Below are 24,657 nucleotides of genomic sequence, written 5' to 3' on the forward strand. Positions count from 1 at the left end.
ACAGATAAAATTATACAGACGTATCAGAAAGCAGATCCATATGAACCCATTAAAAACAGTAGATCCATATGAACCCATTAAAAACAATGGGTTGTTTTTAATTAAAAGACATTAAAAGACAATGGGAGAGGGGTGGCATGCGTAGACTATTTCTGGAGGTTTACATAAGAAAGTGGTTCACCACAGCGGTCTCTGGGGAAAGGAACTGGGATAAGAGAAAACATACTTTAAGAATCCTTTTAATACATCTTGAAATTTTTGTTCATGAGAATGTACTACTTACTTATATTTTAAAAGCTAAATTTTCTAAAGAACAAATGAACAATGATTAAAAATGTTCAGCTGTGTATGTGCAGGTACACACACATGCATCAAAAAAAGACTAGAAGGAAATCTGACAAGATATTAACAGTGATTATCTTTAGTTAGTAGGACAGAAGTGATTTATTTTCCATCTATTTCTCTGCATTTTCCAAATTCTCTCAATGAACACAGGTTGGCTTTGTAATTATAAGAAGGTACACATTTTTTTTTAATGTATTTTTCTACCACATTTTTTTCAGACATTAAATGAAGTACATGCTATGAGAACATGCGTACTTTTATCAGCATTCTGAAACCGTTTCTGGAATTCCGTACATTTGCTCCAGACTCACCCTTAAGTTACATGAAGGATCCTTAAGACTCAAATTTCGGAACGATGCCTGGAGTGCATTTGTATAACTTGTTTCAGGTCCCTGAGCTGTAAGCAGAGGAGAGGTATTAACTTAAGATGTATAAGTTACTGTCAAATGACTATTCAACAATGGCTCAGTTTGGTCCATCATCCATCTTTCAGAATACCCTGAACTTTATCTAACTACCTTACCAAATTCAAAAGATCAGATCAGATGATTCCCCCACTGTCATTAAGAAAGGACTAGAAATGCTACACCGACCCTTGATCTTTTATTGGTTGCCTGGGGGGAGGGGAGGTCTGCAGATCCCTGGGTCTCAGCTATGACCTTGAGGCTGTGACCCTATGGTGGGAGTAGACTGCCAACAGAGCCCAAGGGGGAGGCTGAATCTAAAAGACAATGGGGGAGGGGTGGCATGACAAAGCAGGCCACTGTGAGTCTGGTCCCATTTGTGGAGGGTACTGCAGCTAGGGGATCCCAAGGGACAGGATGCCACCCGGAGTTGAATGGGGGTCAGGCCCAACACTGGAACAAGACAGCAGGGCTTGGCACACACTCGGAAGCCCTGCATGTCCACGATGCAGCCAGCCTGCACAGAAGATCACACTCAGCATTCCGCAGAGGGCTGAGACTCTGTGATCATGGGTATGGGCTGATGAAGTCAGCAGATCTGGGACAGGAAAGCTAGAAAGGGGTGTGATCTCTAGCCACAGCCTAGTGGGGGCTGTCGACGCTCAGGTTCTGCTCCCTCCACTCCACCAACAAAGGAGTCTTTGCCAACCAAACCTCAGAGGCACAGGGTACTTTCCTTAGGCCGCAGAGAGGCCAAAATCCTACTCACCTGACTGCTTGTATTTCTGGATTTTTGTCTTCAGGTCTACTCTGTGGATGTTCTTCAGGCATTTTTCTAGTAAATCCAACTGATCGGGAGCAATCAGATTTAGTTTCTCTAATTCGATCACGAGATCCAGGAAACTCTGAGAGAGCAACCAACAAGAAACAAATGTCAGGAAGGCAGACTCTGAAGCCCCAAGTGCAAAACCTCAGGCTGTGTGATTGTAGCAGCAAGGAAATGTGACAAGGGGAGCCCCTTCCGTGATCTTCGGCGATCCTAAACCAGACCTCTCTGTTTTATAGTCCCTCCAAGGCCAGGAGCAAATGACACTCCTGGATTTTATTAAGAAAGAGGTGGGGAAGTCTTCTGGTGGACAGCCCCTAGGGAGGTTGGGGATAGACACGTGGGCCATATTATGTCATCAAGAAGTACCACGAGGGGGCAGGCCAAAAAAATAAAATACTCCTGACGTTATTCTCTTCCAAAAGGCCTGACGGATATTCTACTGAAAAACTTTAAGGGCTTTCCTAAAAAAAGGGGAAGAAAGAAGATAGCTGGAGGCCAGTTTCTACTAGAAAAATCCCAGTGATGTAATTTTGAAGTTCCTAAAATATTTTAGTCAATGCTGGACATTCCAACTCGATCTGACTCAGGAGGTGTGAGGGGGTAAAATTTAAAAGTTAGGGTATGCTAGTCACTTGCTCTGGACCAAAGAGATTCAGAAAGAACTCTATTTCAGAAATAGGCACCGCTTTGGTTTTACTTCCCTTCTGTTTAACATTTGACTACGGAGGCTCTATGTTTATTTTTTTAAATCATCATCAGCATGAAATTGCTCTAAATGATTGGCAGGTAAGTTGATTTAGGACACCAAACAAAAGTTCTATTTTTTCATTTTCTTTCCTATTCAATGCATTTGATGACGGGGGCATCCGGCCACCCCATCTGCCTAGACTTCAGAAACAAAACTACGATGATTCAAGAACATGAGGAAATTCTCAAGCAACATCTCACCACCTCACCAGAGTCCTCAAAGGCAGGTCCTTTAAGAACATATTGTCATAATCTAGAGACCTGAGGTTTTCCTGGCCTGTCCCTAGGCCAACAGGCTCACATAGGGCCACAGGGAATTCAAACACTTTTCCAGCAATTACAACATCCCTGAGATCTTGACTGCTACCTAGCTTCCAGCCCCAAATCTCTCCTTTTGCCACTCCCTGAATACATGAGTCACAAGAACCTTCCCCCACCCCATCTCCATATGGAGCCTAATGACTTCGCACTGACCTCGGGCTTGCTGAGGGGAAGCAGATGCCGTGGGAGGGCAAGACGGGAGTGGGCTCGTGCTTCCCACTTGTTTGCACTCAGCACGAGCAGATGGACTTCCTAACCCTCCCAGATGGTCTGTCAAACAGGGGAGAGAAACTGATGCCTAAATCAGGCCTCTGACTTTTATAGAAATAAGGATAAAATACAAGGATGAGAGAAACACCCAGGGCCACCCTATTTCCTCTCAACTGAGAAACCAGTTCTCTTCCTATCAACGGTATTAAGGAAATAACTTCCTCTTCTCACTTCCAACCTTCACCCTCAACTTGGGCCTTCCTACTCAGGGACACCGCACCTTCTGATAGGCTCTTGGGAACACGAACCAAGAAAAAGAAAACTTACCTTATCCTTGGCTACCTTTCTCCGACCAAGATAATCCCTCATGAGGAAAAATAATGAGGACAAATCAGAGTTTTCCAAATTGCCACCGATCTCTGTCATCAGCACCCTGTAAACCAGACAAGTTTCTTTTTTAGTAAATTCAGATAGAATCCTAGTTAAAAAAAAAAAAAAGAAACAAGAGCCTATGCCTCCACTATGCCAGTAAATGGTTAAAAGGCTAGTTCAGGCCCCCATTTGATATATACCCCCATAAAACAGAAAGCCTAGGCCACACCAGGAAGATTATCTTCGGGAACTCAAAAAGGGTATTTGTCCTTCCCCTGCTTTCCATAGGAAAGAGTACCTTTCTTTCCAACTAACTGCTCTAAAAACAACTCAGAGAATAAAAACTTCCCTAAAGAATCCCCTAGTTTCCCCAGACATGATGATGAAATAAGTGAAGAACATATATGACTAAGAAGGAAGACAGAACTAGAATTCTAAGTGATCTCTGCTTTACAATCCCCCGGGGGATGCTGATGCCGAAGACCCAGGGACCATACTTTGAGTTGCGAGCTTCTAAAGGAAGCCATCCCTGGGATGTCCTGGCCACTCTTGAACTCGAAGGGTAAAAGGCATCGAGAGCCTGGGGATTGTGACCATAGGTGTCTTGGTCTAGAGAGCTCCTCCTGAGTCAGTCACCTCTGCGCTGGGGGGAGCCACCATCACTCTTCGTCTGAGCTCCCAGGACACCCTGTGGTTGGCATTATTGCCTTGACATGGTTCTCATTGCTTCAGAAGGCTGTTTTCCCCATTATACTTTCAAATTCTTTTTTTTTTTTTTAAGATTTTATTTATTTATTTGACAGAGAGAGAGAGAGAGATCACAAGTAGGCAGAGAAGCAGGCAGAGGGGGAGGGGGAAGCAGGCCCCTGCTGAGCAGAGAGCCCGATGTGGGGCTTGATCCCAGGACTCTGAGATCATGACCTGAGCCAAAGGCAGAGGCTTAACCCACTGAGCCACCCAGGTTCCCCACGCTCTTAAATTCTTGACGATAGAAGATGCTTTGTCCATATGGCTCTAGCGCTTACCAAACACCTGGCATGTGTTGACCCAAAAGAAAGGCCACTGAACAGATGCATCGATGAATCTAGCATCCCAATGCCCAATCTCTCCACCCAAAGGCTCTGAGAACTGTCCATACTCACCATAGCAAGGAGACAGGAAACGGAGAGTGCCCTAACTTGTTCACTGAAACCCAGTGCCTCCGAAAACGTGTCAAGAGCATCACAGATGTCGTATGATTGTTGAAGAGGAGAAGACAAGGAAGACTAACCAGAGCAGTAATACTGAACATGTGCATCTGGAGGGGGCTGCATAGTTCTAGAAGTACTTCACGAACTCCATTAGTACAACTGATCTCCACCAACAAACTTGTGAAATCGGGTTGCGTCTTTTTTTTTTTTTTTTTTTTTTTTGCTTTACAAGTGGGAAAAGGAAGACCCAACCAATGTCAGTGGCAGGCTCAGCCCATGTGGTCTGTCATTGGGACTTGAAGCAGGCCTCTAGACCTCAAGCTGCAGACACTTCCCAAGGCCTAGACCGCTTTCAGCTCTCCTTAATAGAGTTCTTGGTAATACACATCTTCTCCAAATAATGTGTACATTGGTACAACTGAAGGCTGGTGGTCTGGAGGAAAAGGAACCGTTAATTTAAGGTTACAGGGTATCTTCCTTTCTCCAGAAATGCAGCCTTTCTTGTGGCTTCTGTGCTCCTCTGAACCTCCCAAGAGAGTGGAAGGTAAACAGGAGGGGGAAAAACTAAAGTAAAGAGGACTCCTGGGACCACTCCTCTCAGAACTGAAGGAGGCCTACAGCTGGTTAATGGGGGGGGGGGGGAGGATGCTCGTCCTGCACCCCTGGTCCGCTGAGCGTCAGGGGGCAAGGACCTCAGAGGAACTCACAGAAAGGGAGCCCACCCCACTAACTACTTCAGCAGGGGAAAGACCAAAGCGGACTCAGGAGGAGGTCACAGAGCTCTACAAAGGTCAGGAAGATCACTGTCAGACTTGTTATTTCCTTTCTCAGAATCTGCCAGTCTGACATCACAGAAAATAACCTAGGAAAGACCAATGCAGATCGCACGTTCAGGGGACGGCAAGAATTACTATCTGAGTCGTTCTTCTCTCTCGTTCTATCCATCAAGCAAACACATGCTACCCAGCCCTTCCACTTTCTTTATGAGCTTCTACCCAATTACTTCAAGCAAACGTGGTCTAAGAATTTGAAGATTTCAAAGGAATGAAGTAACATTATAAGGCAGTTGAATCTATGGGTCAAGGAGGTGACAATCCCTGCATTTTCTTACGGTCCTCATTCCTCTTGTTCGTAAGCCGGGACCACCTCACTCCCTCTCACCAGGTCCAGCCTGGGAATTGCCCATCAGTTACCTGTAGTCTGAAATAAGGCCAGGGTGCCTGAGCAGGTGGGCCTCCACTGCCCTTCTGTCCATCTTGAAGATCCGCTTGAGCAGGTCAAACCGCCTCACTCTGTAGAGCAGCTCAGCCAAGCCCATGGCAGACAGCACTCCTCGCTCACTTAAAATATCCAGAAGGTCCCTGACATTAAGCGGAGCAACATCGGCAGCCACGTCCCGACACAAAAAAAGCAGCACTTTCTTCTCGTCCTCATCAAGGGCCTCCTCAACCTGATGGATGACCTCAGTAGACATCGTGCACAGCGTCGTTCCAAAAAACTGCCAAAATAAAACTCCACTCTAGTCAGTAAGAGGCCATGAGGCTGCTGACTTCGTTTCTGATGGTTTTCTTCATGTCTTCCAAAACCCTTTCCAATGGAGTTCTGTGGTTGAAAGGCAATCTTTTACGTCCTCGCAACAAAGTAACTTCTGTCTCCAATTCTCCAATTCAAGGTAGAGGTTCTTGGTCCTGGTCTCTCTAACCTAGCAGATTAGATAGACCTTGTTAATGTCTATTTAAGGTAAACAGAAGCAACTGATTGAAACACCAAGCCAGACAAAGAAGATAACCTAAATTTTAGAGGAAGTGAAACCAGAAACAGATTATCCTCCAAAAATCCCACAGGCTTTATCAGAATTTATGAGAATGTCAAACACGGTACGACGAAAATCACAAATGAGAGTGGTTCATCACTAAATGGTATATGAATAATCTTGGTGGGAGGAGGAAGAAGAAAAAGCCCAGTGACTAAGCGGCTCAAGCAACTAGAAAAACTGGTGTCACAGGGTTAACTCTCAACTGAAGTAGGTTTGAACAAATAGGAGTCTTGACAAGAGACCTTCTACAGGGGATCAGAACTACTCCACCCTCCTCTCCCGGTCTCCTGCTCTGAAACTCCTCCTGAGCAGAAAGAATCTCTGCAGAGTCCAGGGTCATTTTCACAGCTTCATCGGGAATGCTCACTGGACGGGGCCCCTTTAGCTGAACGAAGGCCCTTGTCAAGGTTTGATCATGGCTTCAGACCCTGAGCCCCCGGAAGCGGCAGAGGCCCCTCACTCTCAAACAGCGCTTCCGGCCAGCAATTATCACAGGAGTTCCTGATGGTATTAGTGGAAGAAGGAAGTAGAATGGAAACTCTGGGGAAGGTTCTCGCTCCCTGGGGCTGGACTTGGGTGGGAGCAATGGGAGGTAATGCCATAGATGTATTCTTAATTGTTCCATTGAAGCTCAACCTGTTCTTTTTCAAAATTTACCTTGCAAATGGCAGCCGCGGTTTAAAGTTTCATAGCAATAAATAAATAATAAATTTTCATTGCTATATTTTAGGTTAAATAATCTCTTGTGCTCTGAGAGAGTATCTTGTCTATTTCTACTAGAGAATATTTAAGGTTAAAAGTTTATCTTAGCAAAAAATAATAATAATTATTATTATTATTGCAAACAGAACCCCACTGTAAGTTGCTGTTACTACATATTTATTTGTGTACAAGTGTATTTATGTACACTTGTACATAGCTCATACACTTATTTATGAACTATATTTAATGAAAAGAATACTGAAGTTTTTTAATTTATTTATGCACAATTCCAATCCACAATAGACTTGAGGCATCTTGTAATAGCAACACTAAATATAAGAAAATTTTTCTATGAGATGAGGGGAAAAGATTAGGCTAAAAAAATCATTAGGTTAGAAAGTCAAAATGGGGTGGAAAGATAGAGAAGACAAAGCAAATATGCAGGCCAGAAAGGCCTAAACAAATGTTAGCAGACTGTTAATTTGTCCCTGAGTTTCCTGGCAGTCAAAGCAAAAAGTGGTATATGGAACATTAAGTAGTTCTTGCTGTCAAAGATAAAAAGACTAAATAGATTCTTAGAATAAACACAACTTTCCTAGAGATCCACAGTTCCCCATCAATGAAAATATTAATGAGTATTTTAGTGTCTGAAAGTAACAAAATCAAATTTATTTTAAATTTTATTTTACTTTTCAAAAATTTAAAATATTTTATTTTAAAGTAGACCATCTGGGTCACCTGGGTGGCTCAGGTGTTAAGCATCTGCCTTCAACTCAGGTCATGATCCCCGGGTCCTGGGATCGAGTCCCTGAATCAGGTTCCCCACTCAGAGGGAAGCCTGCTTCTCCCTCTCTCAGTCCCCCAGCTTGTGTTTCTCTTGCTGTGTCTCTTGTCAATTAAATAAATAAATAAAATCTTAATAAATAAAGTAGATCATTCATTTATGTCTTTCACGTTGGCCTTCCCACAATCAGGTTAAATGGGTGAGTTCTTAATAAAAACAGACATTTTACCTTATGTCTACTTGCTAATCAGTATTGGTGTGTCTTTGCCAATCCCATGCCCACTCATCCAAACCTCACGTCTATACAGCCGTTATGAGTAACTGGAGAGAAATGGAATTTACTAAATGACTGCTCAATGAAAGTAGAAAAAGTGGCCCTCAGACTACTTTTATTTTTTTTTTTAATCTGAAAACTTAGTAACAACTTTATGCATTCTAGAGACCCTACGTTCATACTTTATTCACAGGCTAACGATAATATAAACTATTTCCATGGAAGGAAGTCAAGTACTTATTCTATTGACCACAAGTCACAATTCTATTAGTAGTCATTATAAATCCATCTATAAAATATTCATACCCACCAGAAGGTATAAAATAAGTAAGAGGTCATTAAACACAAGAGGAATAAATGAGACATTATCCAAATTCACAAGACTTATCTGAAAAAGAACCAAAGAGAAATCAAGTGTTCAATTCCTTATTTTTATTTATTTTTTTAAAGATTTTATTTTTTTATTTGAGAGAGAGAGAGCACAAGCAGGGGGGAGGAGTAGAGGGACAAGGGAGAAGCAGACTCCCCGCTGAACAGGGAGCCTATCTCCCTACAGTGGGACTCGATCCCAGGACACGGGGATCATGACCTGAGCAGAAGGCAGACACTTAACCAACTGAGTCACCCAAGCACCCCTAATTACCTATTTTTTTTAAAGATTTTATTTATTTATTTGACAGAAAGAGATCACAAGCAGGCAGAGAGGCAAGCAGAGAGAGAGGGAAGCAGGCTCCCTGCTGAGCAGAGAGCCCGATGCGGGGCTGGATCCCAGGGCTCTGGGATCATGACCTGAGCCGAAGGCAGAGGCTTTAACCCACTGAGCCACCCAGGCGCCCCCTAATTCCCTATTTTTAAAAAGAGTTGCCAACTTTGGTGATTCATAGTCATCAATGATAGAACAATGCCGTCAAGAAGTTAACAACATTAGATAATCATTTTTTAAAAATATTATCTGCTCAAAAAAAGAAAAAATCATCTGCTCCGTTTGTTCCCTCCAACCATTATACCAGGACTTTCTGCCAGTCACGCACACTCAGCAAGAGAACTGGCATGCTGTCTTCCTCTGTACTAATGGAGGTATAGTTTGGCAGCAAAGTCCAAATTACTCAGTGGTAGCATCTGGCATATTCAGAAAAAATATGAAAAGGAAAACTACAGATCCCGTGCTGAGTCAGTCCAACCTCCAGGCAAAGACCAATATCCATGTCAGGGAGCTGTCAAGGCGGTTACTTATAGCTAAGGGTGGCAGGCACTTGAGAAAGGGGGGATTGGAAGGGAGAAGGAGAGTCAGGGTCCAAGGAATCACTACTGTGTTGGGGTTTCTTTCAATCCCAAACCAAGACATTAACATAAAAATCACTCTCAAACTAGGGAAGCCTGTAAGACCTTCAGAGGCAAACTCAAAACCACCCCACAAGGCTGCCTTCATAACCCAGGGCACAGAAGACATCCATTCCACAGGAGGCAAGTTCATGCTTAAAAACGTGTCATGCCCCAAAATAAAAATCACCATGGCAGTAGACAACACAAATAAATTCCCATCTGAGGAACCTACATCTGAAAGAATTTAAATAAATATGAAAACTTTCCAGAAAATAAGGAAAATTTCTGCAACAGGCCAAATCAATATTTCTGGATCCATGGCAGTTCTGTCCATCAGGGGACATCTGATAATGACGTGACACATTTTTGGTCATCAGGCCAGGGATGGTGCTGAACATCCTTCAAATGTACATCCTCCACAACAAAGAATCATCCAAGCGCAGACACCAAGAGTGCCAAGATTAAGAAACCCTGTGCTAGATAATCTGAAAAAACTTGCTGTAATAGACACTCACATGAATTTATAAATTTACTAGAAGTCCAATCAAAAACTTAAAAATAATTTGCCATGGACTGTGGCAAGCTGATTTCAAACCTAGGTGAAAGAGGAGGAGAAGGTTCAAAATAGCCAATACAAGATTTGGGTGTTTTTTAAGATTTTATTTATTTATTTGACAGAGATCACAAGCAGGCAGAGAGAGAGGAAGGGAAGCAGGCTCCCCGCTGAGCAGAGAGCCCGATGTGGGGCTCGATCCCAGGGAAGGCAAAGGCTTTAACCCACTGAGCCCCCCAGGCGCTCCGCCAATACAAGTTTTAAGAACCACCAGTTGGAGGAAATTGCCTTACCAGACATGAAGGTTTTATACAAACATAATATGGTACTGGCATACATAATATAGCAGCCAATACACAGGTGAGAACTCAGAAATCAGTCCACACACCGAGGACTGAGGGGGTCCTGCCAATCAACAGAGAAAGGACACTGACATTCAGAAATGGTGCTGGGACAACTGCTTATTCAATACATATAGGGGGGAAATAGGGGTCCTTTCCTCACATTATTTATAAGTCAATTCCACTTGTACTAAAGCTCTGGATATGAAAGTCTAAATGAAATTCTATAACCTCCAATTACAAAAAGATTTCGTAAGACGTAAAAAGTAGGCATCCTTTTAAAAATGAAAGAGATTAAGGGGTGCCTGGGTGGCTCAGTGGGTTAAGGCTCTGTCTTCAGCTCAGGTCATGATCTCAGGGTCCTAGGATCGAGCCCCACATTGGGCTCTCTGCTCAGCAGGAGCCTGCTTCCCCCTCTCTCTGTCTCTGCCTGCCTCTCTGCCTACTTGTGATCTCTGTCAAATAAATAAATAAATCTTAAAAAAAAAAAAAGAGAGAGAGAGAGAGAGAGATTAAGCACAGACAGAGAAGACAAATGCATCCTATTTACTTAACAAAAAATTTGTATCCAGAATAGAGACAGCATTTCTGCAGGGGCACCCAGCAGGCTCAGTCAATAGAGCATGTAGCTCTTAATCCAGGGCTGTGGGTTCGAGCCTCTCACTGGGCGTAGCGATTACTTAAAAATAAAATCAGAAAGAAAGGAAGGAAGGAGTGATAGAGAGAAAGAAAGAAACAAACAAACAAACAAACAATTTCTGCAAATCAATGAGTATAAGACAAGCAACCCAAAGGGAAAACTGGCAACAGGCACTTCCCAGAAGAAAAAACCCAAATAGCTACTAACGATATGAAAAGATGTTTGAACCATAAGAGTAGTCAGAGAAATGCAAATTTAAACTATAATGAGGTATTATTTCACATCAGTTAAATGCTAGTATCTGTAACCAAATGTCAGAGAAATATAAACTCTCCAATGTTACTGGAGGAATCATAAATCAGTACAGCTACTTTGAAGAACAACTGGACAATTATCTGATAAAGATAATAAAATGTTACAGTCTTTAATGAAACACTATACATCCCTGAAAAATGAATGAACTAGAACTACATGAATCTCACAAACACAAAACAAAACAAATATTTTTCTGAAGCAGAAAGCAAGTTGCTAAAGCGTACATACCATGACTAATTTGCATTAAAATCCTAAATGTGAAAAATAATAACTATATTGTTTAGCAGTGTGTATGTGTGTGTGTGTTAAAAATATGAAAACATACATAGTAATAATAAATACTGAATTCAGAAAAGTGGTTTCCATTATAGGATGAAGAGAATATGACTAGATAAAAATGCACAGGGGAAATAACTGAATTTGTAACATCTTACTTTATAAGCTGAGAAATAGGTATATAACTGTCAAAATAAATGTACCTCATACCACACACTCTGACCACAGTACAATAAAATTTGAAAACAATAATAGGGGCTCCTGGGTGGCTCAGTGGGTTAAGCCTCTGCCTTCAGCTCAGGGTATGATCCCAGGGTCCGGGGATCGAGCCCTGCATCAGGCTCTCTGCTCAGCGGGGAGCCTGCTTCTTCCTCTCTCTCTGCCTCCTTGTGATCTGTGTCTGTCAAATAAATGAATAAAATATTTTTAAAGAAAACAATAATAAACCAAAGAGGAACCTTGTCATTTCCTTTTTCTTTTCTTTTCTTTTTTTTAAGATTTTATTTATTTGACAGACAGAGATCACAAGTAGGCAGAGAGTCACGCAGAGAGAGAGGAGGAAGCAGGCTCCCTGCTGTGGGGCTCGATCCCAGGACCCTGGAATCATGGCCCAAGCAGAAGGCAGAGGCTTTAACCCATTGAGCAACCCAAGCGCCCCATCCTTTTTCTTTCTTTTTTTTTTTTTTTAAGATTTTTAAAATTTTTATTTATTTGACAGAGAGAGATCACAAGTAGGCAGAGAGGCAGACAGAGAGAGAGGGAAACAGGCTCCCCACTGAGCAGAGAGCCCCATGCGGGGCTTGATCTCAGGACCCTGGGATCATGACCTGAGCCAAAGGCAGAGGCTTTAACCCACTGAGCCACCCAGGTGCCCCCTTTTTATTTTCTTTTTAAAACATTTTATTTATTTGAGAGAGAGAGAATACAAGCAAGGAGGGGCAAAAGGAGAGGAAGAAGCAGAGTTTCTGATAAGCAGGAAGCCAGACATGGGGCTTGAACCCAAGATTCCAGGGTCATGACATGAGCCAAGGGCAGACGCTTAACCAACTGAGCCACCCAGACACCCCACTCTATAGGTTTTCAAACTAAATTTAACTTGTCTCTTCCACACCCAGCCTTCACCAGTTCAGTTAACAAGTAGTGTATAAAGAAAATGCAAGCATGTGGGAGAAGAGGAGAGGCAGAGCATGTCCAAGAAAGCTTAGAGGCATCCCCAAGTTATCCTCCTAAAGAACACATCAGATTTTGATGGGGCAGAGTGGGTTAGCAGGGGGTGGCAGGTAGAAAGAGTTCTTTAGACGTTCTGAGAAAAGAGGGTGTCTGCCGCTTCCCAGCACCCCCTCCCTGAGCTGCCCAGCTCCGCACTCCATTCACCTCCTCAGAAGTCACTTGCTTCACCTCCCTCCGCTGAAGGACAAAGGGGTAATCCAAGCCCAACTCTTTTTCTTTCTTGCTTTCAAATACCCAGTCCTCTTGACTGATCAATATTCTGCCAGTTGTGTTTCACTCTGCTGCTTTAAGCAGTTCACCTTCCCTCACCAGAGAAAACTGGCATCTGGGTAGGTTTTCGAAAGTTTGTAAGCAATCCCCCTTTCCTGCCCTCACTGGAAAATTCTAGTTTGATAATTGTCTCCTTCTTCTTTTCCACACCCACACAAACTCTCCACAGTGCTTCAAACTCCCCAATCTTCACAGGCAAAGCAACTAAACCCAAGACCAGTTCTAGTTTCATTTCTCAAGTAGAAGTCATGGAACAGTTGCTATTTAACACCAAACAAAGACAATGTCATCAGTGTTAATATCTATGACACTGTCTAATAAAGGAGCCACGTCAGGTTCTAGAAACAGAAAGCACTCCAGGTATTTTCAACAGAAATAAATTTAATATGGATGCCTACAAAACTGTTCCAAGGGCTGGGTAGAAAGTGTTCTTGCCTGGGCTTCTGAGAAAAGCTCCTACAGCACCCCAAAAGATCTCATCTCAGCCAGGGCAATGGGAAGAGCACTGTGAGTGCTGGGCTCACCTGCATAAAGCGACCCAGAGATCAGAGAGCAGTCGACCATCCCACCTGCTTCCAACATCTCCAAAGCTGGTGACTGGACACCGGAACACCGCTGCCCAAATCCCTACCTCACCGCCATCATATGTTTCAACAGAGAAACTAAGAAAAGCAGTCAGCTCTTGGCCTCTACCCACTTCTGTGTACAAATCTTACCTGAGTGCACGTAGTTGGCAGAACTTAGGTCACATGCCAGCTGCAAAGGAGTCTAGGAAACGCAGTTTGTATCTTTCCATCCTCTAGACAGAGATGAGAACAAGTCCTGAGCACCGGCTGACCTTAACCACCGAAGGATAATCTACGCAATTCCTGTGCATGGACTCCAGGGCCTGACTCATAGCTGGCATTTCATGAGTATTTGTTGAATGAATCAATGAATAAACGGAGTTTCACAAGTTGCTACCAGATAATGACCTCACTTCCTTTTCACGCCAGACTGGACCTAGAGCACGTGGGAACTCTCTCTGGCCAGTGTATGCAGTGGTCTTGCCCTTTGCCTCCTGACCACCAACTCTGCAAACACCTCCAGTACAGGACTTGTCCTGGCATGCCAGAAGCCCTGTCCGTGTTCTCAGGACATTCCTCGGTCCCAGGAGTCTCAGGATGGTTGGCCACCCCAGCATCCCACCTCTGGATGGTGAGCCTCCGCCACTCATACACTGAGAGTAGCAAGTCATGCTGCGAAGAGGGAGGAAGATCACACCAAACACTGGTGGCCTTCAAGCTGAGCCAGCCCCTTATTACTGCTCCACAATGGCTTTTACAGGACCTTGGTCAGCTCCTTCCCATCTCTGCCTGACCACTCCAACCTTCACGGCTTTCGTGTACCTGACTGGGGCCATTTCTCATGGGTTGAACTTGCCATTTATCAGAAGCAAGTTCCCACGATCTCGCACCTTCCTACCGTGGGGCCGGCACCTGCTGCTCCTCGCCTTGCCAGGACCATCCCTTCTCCCTTTGCCCTCCTGTCTCCATGAGCCCCTACAAGTACTCTTCCATCAACCCCTCTCTACCTCCAGCTTATCAACATGTCCAAGTCTCTCTTCTCTTAAAAAGAGAAATAAAATGAAAAAAAGGAAAAAAAAATAAAAAACCTTAAGCCTGAGATCCCGAGGCCAACCACCCTTTCACTTTATTTCGCTTTACATAAAGCTGGACCCTCACGAAGGGAGTCTGCACTCAGTGCCTCAACTCTTACAATTCTGATTCACTCAATATGCCCTTACTGTGTCCTCCCTCTCACCATATCCCTTACAAAACGACACTCAGTCTGCAGCCATACTGGAACTGAGGCCAAAGAAAAATCTGTAAACTGATGCTAGGTCTCTTTTAAATTTTGATAGTTCGTTTATTGTGAATTTTTTGCATGAATGTCATTTTTTTCCCAAAATATTGCACTAAAGTATTATTTGTCCTGATGACTGAGTTGAGCACCCCCTTAAATGTTGTGCCTAAGTTGAGTGCCTCACTCTGCTCACCCTGGTGTCCCAGTCCTGACGACAGGGCTCTTGCAAGGGGACTTGGTGATCTAGCGGCCTCATCCAAGTCACTTGGCAATTCTCTTTTACCTAGGCACTCTATCTTCGGATGCTGCTGATTAATCACTACTGGAAACTCCTTTGGCTCACCTCACACTACCATATCCTATGCAGTCCGTCCCTAACCTTCTCTGACTCCTCAGCACCCTCCTTCTGAACCTGTTCCCTAAATGAGGGTGTCTGGGTGAGAAAAGTCTGGGTGAGAGATAGATGTTAACCCTAACATCTATCTCTCACCCAGACTTTTCTCCTGGCCCTTCTGTTTTTCCTGCCTATGGTCTCATCCCTTCCAAATCAATCTTCTATCAGAATGAACTTTCTGAAGTCCATACTTGAACTAAGCCATCTTCCTAATGCAAACCTTGCAGTGATTTCTCATCTCCCGTTGCAGGTTCCAATTTTCTTTGCATTCAAGCCTCTCGTGGTCTTTGCAGGAGCACCTGGGTGGCTCAGTGGGTTAAAGCCTCTGCCTTTGGCTCAGGTCATGGTCTCAGAGTCCTGGGATCGAGCCCCTCATTGGGCTCTCTGCTCAGCGGGGAGCCTGTTTCCTCCTCTCTCTCTCTGCCTGCCTCTCTGCCTACTTGTGATCTCTGTCTGTCAAATAAATAAATAAAATCTTTTAAAACACACACACACACAACACACACACTTTGCACATTTAGTTTCAACCTAACCTCAATCCAGAGTTCTTTCCCGTGCCTCTCTGCCTTTGCTGGGACTACCCTCTTCCACTTACCTGTCCAGAAAAACCCTTCTCAGCTTTTAGGGCCAGCTGAAGCATCTCCTACTGTGTAAAGCTTCCCTGGGAAGAGTCTACACAGACTTGACCAGTAACTTCTTTGTATCATCACAGCATGATGGCCATACCTCCCTGGGAGTGGGCATCGGCCCCAACAGGTGACAGTAAAATGTGATTGACCGAAGTCGGGTTTCTCAGTCTTTCTCACACAATGTCAACTTTTCCTCCAAACCATCTGGTATCCAAAGCACACGACAGTCTCTGTAATCAGCAACACAGCCACCAGCATGACTGGTTCCCGACACACCTCAACTACTCAAAGATATACTGAACCGCCCATTCTTTGTGTTGCTTCTCTACCTGAAACAAAGTCACGGGGTGGCAGGAAAACAAGCAAGGCCACAGCATGAAAGCAAATGTAACTTTCCAGGACACCACCAAACTCGGGGTGATGGAGGACAGCCTGCCTCGCCAGCTGCAGGAAGCATCAGGCAAAGCCAGAACTTTCAGGTGTCTGGAGATTCCCACTGAAACACGAAGATCAAGTCCCTCAGAGAGTTGCCCAGGTGACTCTGAAAGGATCAGAGAGAAGGGGTTAAGTGATCCTGGGCAAAAGATGATGTGGCTGTCTCACGGGAATTCCATGAAGTCATCCTGAACCTAAGAAAAGCCGCCTTCCTCCTCCACGCATGTACAGAATCAGTGGAGATGGGCCGTGCGTGTAACGATTCAAGCAGCTACTAGAATGAACCCATCTTTCCTCTTCCACCTGAGTGAGGCATTTTAAACCTAAAAGGGTACATGAAATGACATTTGGCATAACACCCCCCAACCACACACACAGATATAAATTATCAGTCTATAAATAATAGATCATCCAGTGGCTCCTGATTTCTGGAATGCTGCAGAAACCTACTCAAACATAGTCTAGATGACCCTGTACCCAGGCGGAGCCATAAACACTTTCCGATTGGAGGTGTTACTGACCATTATTATGCACTGGGAGCTAAAAATAGACATTAAAACATCATTTGGCTTCACAAGGCATGCAATTTCAATTGTAGCAAATTGCCCACAAACAACAGATAATCTCAATTATAAAATGACATCAAATTTGAGATTTTATTTATTTATTTGAGAATGAGAAAGGGAGTGAGAGAGAGCATGAGAGGGGAGAAGGTCAGAGGGAGAAGCAGACTCCCCATAGAGCTGGGAGCCCAACATGGGACTCGATCCCGGGACTCTAAGATCATGACCTGAGCCAAAGGCAGTGGCTTAGCCGACTGAGCCACCCAGGCGCCCCATAAAATGACATCAAATTTAAAGATATTTTTATGAAGTCCTTTAATGGGGCTCAGTCCCATGACTCTCAGGGAAACTTCCACAAATACCAACATAACATCACCTCCCGTCACGTCCCTGGTTCATAACAGTTGCAGAGAGATGGCACAGAAAATGAGGAATGAAAGAACAGAACAAGAAAGATCTAGACGGAGAGGAGAGTATAAATCATTTAATTAGATACAAAAACATAAGCAGAATCACCAAGGTCAATAAAAGTAAAGCCATTCAATGCAATGGCCCACTCCATCTTTTTTATTTTATTTTATTTTATTTTATTTTATTTTATTTTATTTACTCATGAGAGACACAGAGAGGCAGAGGGAGAAGCAGGTTCCCTGAGGAGCAGGGAGCCCAATGCGGGACTCAATCCTAGAGGATCCTGGGATCACAACCCAATCAGAAGACAGAGGCTTAACCAACCGAGCCACCTAGGCGCCCAATCTTTTTTTTTTTTTTAAGCCTTTATTTATCTATTTGAGAGTGAGAGAGCACAGGAGCAGGAGAAGACGTAGAGAGAGAAAGAAGCAGACTCCCTGTTAAGCAGGGAGCCCGACACAAGGCTTGATCCCATGACCCTGGGATAGTGACCTGAGCCAGGACTGAGCTTAATCGACTGAGCCAGCCAGGTGCCCCATGGTCCATTCCACCTTAACCAAAGTTAAATTTCCACGAGGGCAAACTTCTCCTACCTAGCCAAGTACCTAGGAGTATCCCCCCAAGAAGACCTGAGAGTTCTCCCCAACTCGTGATTTAACTCATGACAGATAGATATCTCAAAATTCTCTGGACAGGGCTTTTCTGTCCAAATCTCTTTGCTCAAGTATTTGCCTCCCTTGGAAAAGCTCCTTCCCTCTTCCCAGTCTCTGTCCATCAAAACTCTATCACATCTTCCAAGGCTTCTCTTCCTTAGGCTTATCTTGATCCCTAAGTCAGGGTCATTTCCTGCTGCTTCTTCCTAAGTTAGGGTCATCTCCCACTGCTTCCTAGCACTGTTTGTACTTTCTTCTGACATTTATCTTACTCTAGTTGGGTATCTGTCATAGGGAGTAAGGTCCTTGGAAACAGGTAGGTTCTCACCCACCTTCATCAGGCTGTTGGTGAGCCCTGGTCAGGCCTGCCAAGCCCACCGTCCCAAGAACAGCCTGGCCTTCATTACACAACTCCAGCAGGCCCACACATGTGACACCTACTCATCCTTTCGTAAGCTAGGATGAAGCAAGAAGGAGCTGGCATACATATCATACCAGGAACCTGGTTGGTAGGTCCAGGAAACAGATTGTGAAAGCAAGGTTTTGCAAACATGAAGGATAACAACGCTATTGTTTAAGACTGGCTTACACTGGAACTGTAAGAGGCCCGGTGCCCCTCCATGAAGGGCTTCCTAAGAGCTGGCGGGACCGCATCTTGAAAAAGCAAAATACAACATCTCAAGCCAAACTCAGCAGACAAACCCTGGCCTTTTAACATAAGGTCTAGCTCACTGTACCTTTGGCTCAAAACTTATAAAACTCTAACATTTACACATCAGGATTTTCATTTTTGCCAAACCTCTAGGCCAGTCCTCTGCACGTAGTATAATTCTCTCAAGATAGCCTCAAAATTGCCTAAATTTAAAGAATTACACCTTATATGAGATGGTGTAAGCTTAAGACACAACTAACTGTCTATGAGCTAGCAACATATTCACTCATGTGACTGAGAAATGGGCATAGGACAGTATGAAACATTTACTGAATTTATCACTTTATCTGAGGTTTCAATTTCCTCAACAACAAAAAGCAACAGGCGAAGCTGAGTTTCAATGCTGCAGCAAAGCCGGAGTTCACACACCAGATCTTAGTTCCAAGTAGAGCAAAGGAGGGCTGTGACTTAGCCTGGGTTCTTTGTAGTGACGTCATCTTTATCACCAGGCAACCACAATAGGAAAATACACAATCCTCCTCAAGGTTTTCACCAAAAGAATCCTAACGGTCTCAAGAAACAACGCTATCTGTCCAAAGTATCCATTATGCCACACTAAAATAAAATATTTAGCAGACATTTCTCTGTACTGAAGTCCATTTATACAAGACGAGTTTGAACTAAAAAGTCAACCCAGCAAGTCTTTTTGCTCAGTTCATGCAATGGATTCTCCAAGGTTGACCCATTAGGAGAAAGTCCTGTTCAAAATCATGAGTTGTGCATAGTATTGGAGATATAAAGCCCTTGCCATTCTTCCTATATAGCATCCTTTTTTCTCATTATTAAGGCACTCCTTGCATGCTATAGGACAATCTGGAGAATGGAGAAAAGTAAAGAAGAAAATAAAAATTCCCCATTTGCCTCAGCCCCATCACTATCTCGGTACCTATTTAACTGTTCTCATCTCCTTCCCACTCCCTCTTTCTAGGCTCCTTGACATTCCTGTTGACAATCCAGCTGAAAAAGATAGACTCCGTAAATGCAGGTGCTCAGTACATGCGAATGAAGGGATTTACTTATTACTGATTTATTTTACTCCACTCTGAATCAAGCTTTGGTCATTCTTGCAAGGAATTTGGTTCATTTGCCAGAGAGTATCCAAGCCAGATTTGTCATGCGTCTACTCTTTAAAACAAGTATCACTAATATTAAAAACTATACTTTTTGAGAGCTTCAAGTAAAATCTAAACCAAAAACAAACAAAAGACATATAGTAAGCTAAAGGGAAGATCCAAAAGATTTTTTAAAAAGGAAAGAAAAGAAAGCTCAAGAATTTATCAAGTAGATGAGGAAGCTTTGGTTCCTACTTGTAAAATCAGATGACAGACTGAAGACAGTAACCGGAGGAACATTTTAAACCTTGGGGCAAGTAGCTGCAAGGGAATTTTTAAAATTATACTGAAAAATTAAGTATATAGATACTAACGTAAATAAAATGGGTTAATTTCTCCACCTGGAGAAGAAACAAACCATCTTGAATATACAGATGAAAGTGGTATCCCATGGGTGAAGTTTCGTTCTTTCATAAGCACGGAATTACCAAAGATGACACCCAACCCAATGTACAGAACAAGAGGAAAACAATGAAGAAGCTGTTGGTCTTTTTTGCACAAAAACCTAAATGGCCAAATAAGGGCAAAGTGGCTAAAAGCAGAGACCAACAGAGAAAGAAGCAGTTTTATCTGGAAAGAAAATTATATATATATATATACATATATTCATATGTACATGGGGTCAAAGGAGAACTGAGGGAGAAAAAAACATTGGAAATATATAAACAAGCAAATGAATTAAGTGTAAATTGTGGATACACACATTCTCAAAAACAAGAAGAGTGGTCATTAGGAAAAAAATTTTTCATTAGAAATACTAACGCCAGAGGGGAGTGAAATTCGAGCTAAGAAAACAAGAGATGTTAATAGGAAAAAATAAACATAACTGAGATGCAACTGAAGAAACAACATCATACAAAATACATTTCAAAGTCTGTATTTGTGTGCATAAAATGTCTGGAAAAAAAACATTAAACTTCAACCTTCCATTATCTTAGGGAATGGGGGACTAAGGGCTTTCTCTATTTACGGGGCATATATTTTAACACAGATAATTATATTACAACTTAACTGGAAAGTTTTTTGAAGAAAAGCATTACAATACAGAGTGTTATTTATGGTAAGTGTAATGACAGCCACCAAGTGTATGAAAGTAGAGAGGAAGGGAACATATGGTTGTGGGTTACTGAGGTCTTCTAGAGTAAGTGGAGCTGAACATAGAGGAGACACAGGGCATTACCCTGTGTAATGATAGTTTCTTTTTCTTTTTTTTTTTATTTATTTAACACAGAGAGAGAGAGATCACAAGTAGGCAGAGAGACAGAGAGGGGAAAGCAGGCTCCCTGCTGAGCAGAGAGCCTGATGTGGGGCTCGATCTCAGGACTCTGAGACCATGAACTGAGCCAAAGGCAGAGGCTTAACCCACTGAGCCACCCAGGTGCCCCCCTAATGATAGTTTCTTAACCTCACTGATGTATATAGTAAGGAAAGCAAAAAGGAGCATGAGTATACGCTGCTTGTTACCTGTCATTACTTCTCCATCGTGGTCTTCCTCTCATTCTTGGCCGTCACTGGCCCCTGTCTAGGCTGCCTTGAATCTAAGTTACCCACAGAAGTAACTTGGCTCATCTTCCCCAGCCACTCTGCAGGCTTCTGGGGGAAGGAATCAACTTCAGATGCATCTCTATGTCCCCAGCACCCAGAACTCAGCCTGGCCCATAGGAACTCAATAAATGTTGGCAGGATTAGACTGAATCAAAGGAAAGGAGGCAGTCCCCTCCATAAGCACGAGTTTAATTAGCCTTGGCGGCCCTACAGGGAAGAAATCATCAAACGGAGTCCATTCCTGAGATTGAACAAATGACACCCCTGGCGACTTGGGACTGCTGTGGGCCAAGTCCCCCAGGGGGCAAGAAGGGCTAAAAGCGGCTCAATCCATTTCTGGCGGCGAGGGGAGGGGGATCGGGGCCAGTGCCCTTACACCCCGGGAGCCCAGGTGACTGCAGCACCGGGCGCAGGTGGAGAGAAGAGAGGCGGACAGGATTCACAGTCTACTCACGCCCGGGCAGCCCCGGCTCTTCCCGCTGGGTCAGGGACGGGAGCGAGACCCACCCGCGAGGGACCTGCAGCTCCAGGAAACTTCCAGTGTTGCGAGTATTTCGGAAACGGGAGGGCAGCGTCGCACCCATCAACAGGTGGACGCTCCAGGTGGCTTCCGGGACGCTCCTCCTGCTAAGCCCCGGAAGCCTCCTCCAGGCAGCCCACCGGAGACTTAAGACTTAAGAACCCTCCACCCCCGCACCTAAAAAAAACTCCGCAAGGGTACACCCACCACAGTCCCGAAACTCTCCCTCGGGTAAGCAAAGCACCAGGTGGAGCTCGGGGGAATTACGTGCTGCGGGCGGAGAAGGAGGGGGCGCTGCGAACGCGTCCCCAGCTCCGCGCTGCGGGCGAAGCCGCGACTCCAGCTCGCCGCAGACACGAAACCTATTTCCGCTGCGGTTTCCAGCAGGGCCCCCGGCGCCCGAGTCCCACCGCGGGCGGGCGCGACTCCCGGGCCACAAGGGACCCCCCACCGCTGCAGACTCACCTTCGAAAGCGGGTGCCAGGCTAGTAAGTAATACAGTGTTAAAGAGAAGAGCAAATGTCAGTTAAAAACAGAAAATAGAAAACGTTTAGTCGTTAGAAAAAGCCATTTTAATCAGGACGTCCATCCAAGAAGCTCTAAGAAAGGTGTTAACATGGGGTGCCTGGGTGGCTCAGTGGGTTAAGCCGCTGCCTTCGGCTCAGGTCATGATCTCGGGGTCCTGGGATCGAGCCCCACATCGGGTTCTCTGCTCAGCAGGGAGCCTGCTTCCCTCTCTCTCTCTCTCTCTCTCTGCCTGCCTCTCTGCCTCTCTGTCTACTTGTGATCTACTTGTGATCTCTCTCTGTGAAATAAATAAATAAAATCTTTAAAAAAAAAAAAAAAAAGAAAGGTGTTAACATGAAAACTCCTCTATGGCAAACATTCAAAATTCCCCTCCAGTCCTCAGGCTTTTCTTTCTTTCTTTCTTTCTTTTTTCCCCTTTGTAATTTTGGAGTTAAGCCAAATTTTCTCCCAATGTAACTTTTTTAAGATTTTATTTATTTGACACAGAGACACAGCGAGAGAGGGAACACAAGCAGGGGGAGTGGGAGAGGAAGAAAAAAGCAGGCTCTCCGCTGAGCAGGGAGCCGGATACGGGGCTCGATCCCAAGACTCTCCCAGGACTCTGAGATCATGACCTCAGCCAAAGGCAGACGCTTAAGGACTGAGCCACCCAGGCGCCCCCAATAAAAATTTTTTGTAAAATTATTTAGGGGAACCAGTAGAGGGAAAATACCAAAAATTCTGTCTCTCTTCTCTGAAATACCTTACCTAAAGTAGGTCAAGCCCACCAGAGCCCAGTCTTAGTTTTAGATTATCCAGGTTTGTCCGTGTCCAAAATGCGCGACACAGCGCTCTCCCTACTGGGACTGAAGTCTCATAGCCTAAATAAATTTCAAAAGTCAACAAATGAAAATAATTGGAGAGGGCTTTAGAGCCCTTACTAACCCACGCCCTACTCACTTCCTGTTCTCTAAACAAAAACAGACCTCCTTTGTTCTATGGCATTCCCCTGTTAATGTTTAAAAAGAACATGTCCTGTCCAAATCCGGACACCATCAAGCGGGAACATCTTGAAATTAACTTAACATTTCCCAAGTTTTTCGGTTTCGGTTTTGAGGTTTTTTTGTTTGTTTGTTCTGAAGAAGGGGAAAGGCTGGGAGCTGGAACGAGTCTATGTTAAGGCCTTACAAAATTCTTACCAGTCATTCCAAACTTTAGCAAAGAAGTTTCACTGCTGTGCAAAACAACCCGGCACTCTTTGGCCCGGCTGCCGCAGCAGAGTAAAAATTGCAGGCCAGGCCAGCTACCACGGTGGAGCAGCAACAGTCTTCCTTCTCATCAGCTTTTCGAAAGGCCACTGCCGAACCTTTGAACAGTTTGCCCCAGAAGTGAGGGCGCCCCAGGAACTCTCAGGGTGATTTTAAGCAAAGTTTACACGGCTTCCGGAGCTGCGGAAGAACCCGGTGCGCGGGGGCGCGCTGGACAGTATCCCGGCTGCCTGCGGCCTCCTGGGGCCCACCTGAAATCTGGGGTGGGGGGAGCCTGTTTGTCTGGAGGGCTGTCCCAGGGCCGCCCCTCCCTCCACCTGCCCCTGCCCCTGCCCCACAAACAGCAAATGAGGACCCTAGGGACTGAGTCATCATCTCCTGGAAAGCCCACTTCTCCCCAACCCCGGCCTGGCCCGGCCCGCCCCAGGCCAGTTCCGGGAAGAGTTACTGCAGGAGAAGCTGGGAGGGGCAGGGGAGGCGACGCCAGGGCCCCTCAGCGAAGGTTCTGGGACCGGGGGAGGGTTGGGGGGGGGGGGGGCCAAAGGGGCAAGTCTGGGCACATACCGGTCGGTCGTGCTCACCGCGGGGCTCTTCTTAAGCTTCGCTGACAGCGACGCCTGAAAAATCCCCGGCAGGATGGGGAAAAGGAAACTGAAAGCCTAAGCCTGCTAGAGGACGTGGCGTCCTCTAGCCCAGTCCCGCCTCCCTTGGCCTTTCTCATTTAAGACTTCGGGTTTACACTGAGAAATGTTGGATGACCTACCCTTCACGGTGTCAGGCCCAGAGATCGCCCCCCACCACCGGATGAGGGAGGAGAAGGCTAGCTGAGGACAACGTAGAAGGCGACACCCTACAACCCCCTCCCCAAAATGGGATATATGTGACATTACTCAGACTCCTGGCTGCCCTGAAGATAAATAAAGGAAAAACCAATAGTTGACTTATAGAGATCACAATTCTACTGGACAAGAGTCTCCCTCGCTTTACAGATGTCCTAGCAATCTAGAAGAACAAAGCACTTCAACCAAGAACCTAGTTTCCGGAAGGAAATGTAGGTGCAAATAAACGTCCCCATATCCTGCACCCCACTGGCAGACACTTGAAGTGGGCGAGGCAGAGTG

General features: G+C 44.7%; 1 protein-coding gene across 7 annotated transcripts in view; it reads right to left on the bottom strand.

The window, feature by feature from the left end:
* Positions 1 to 24,257, bottom strand: part of CFLAR (CASP8 and FADD like apoptosis regulator) — a 45,635-nt gene extending 21,378 nt beyond the window's left edge. The window contains exons 1-7 of one of the 7 annotated variants that reach the window (XM_059168434.1): positions 21,161 to 21,730; positions 18,462 to 18,526; positions 13,659 to 13,741; positions 5,612 to 6,120; positions 3,184 to 3,289; positions 1,519 to 1,654; positions 657 to 742 (exon numbers count right to left, since the gene is read on the bottom strand). In XM_059168434.1, coding sequence (XP_059024417.1) covers positions 657 to 742; positions 1,519 to 1,654; positions 3,184 to 3,289; positions 5,612 to 5,892 — 609 coding nt within the window. In that variant the 5' untranslated portion in view covers positions 5,893 to 6,120; positions 13,659 to 13,741; positions 18,462 to 18,526; positions 21,161 to 21,730. The other 6 variants (XM_059168436.1, XM_059168433.1, XM_059168438.1 and 3 more) reach the window with 6 other exon arrangements.
* Positions 24,258 to 24,657: the final 400 nt, after the last annotated feature.

The sequence above is a fragment of the Mustela lutreola genome, chromosome 3 (assembly GCF_030435805.1).
Source record: "Mustela lutreola isolate mMusLut2 chromosome 3, mMusLut2.pri, whole genome shotgun sequence".
Classification (NCBI taxonomy): Eukaryota; Metazoa; Chordata; class Mammalia; order Carnivora; family Mustelidae; genus Mustela; species Mustela lutreola.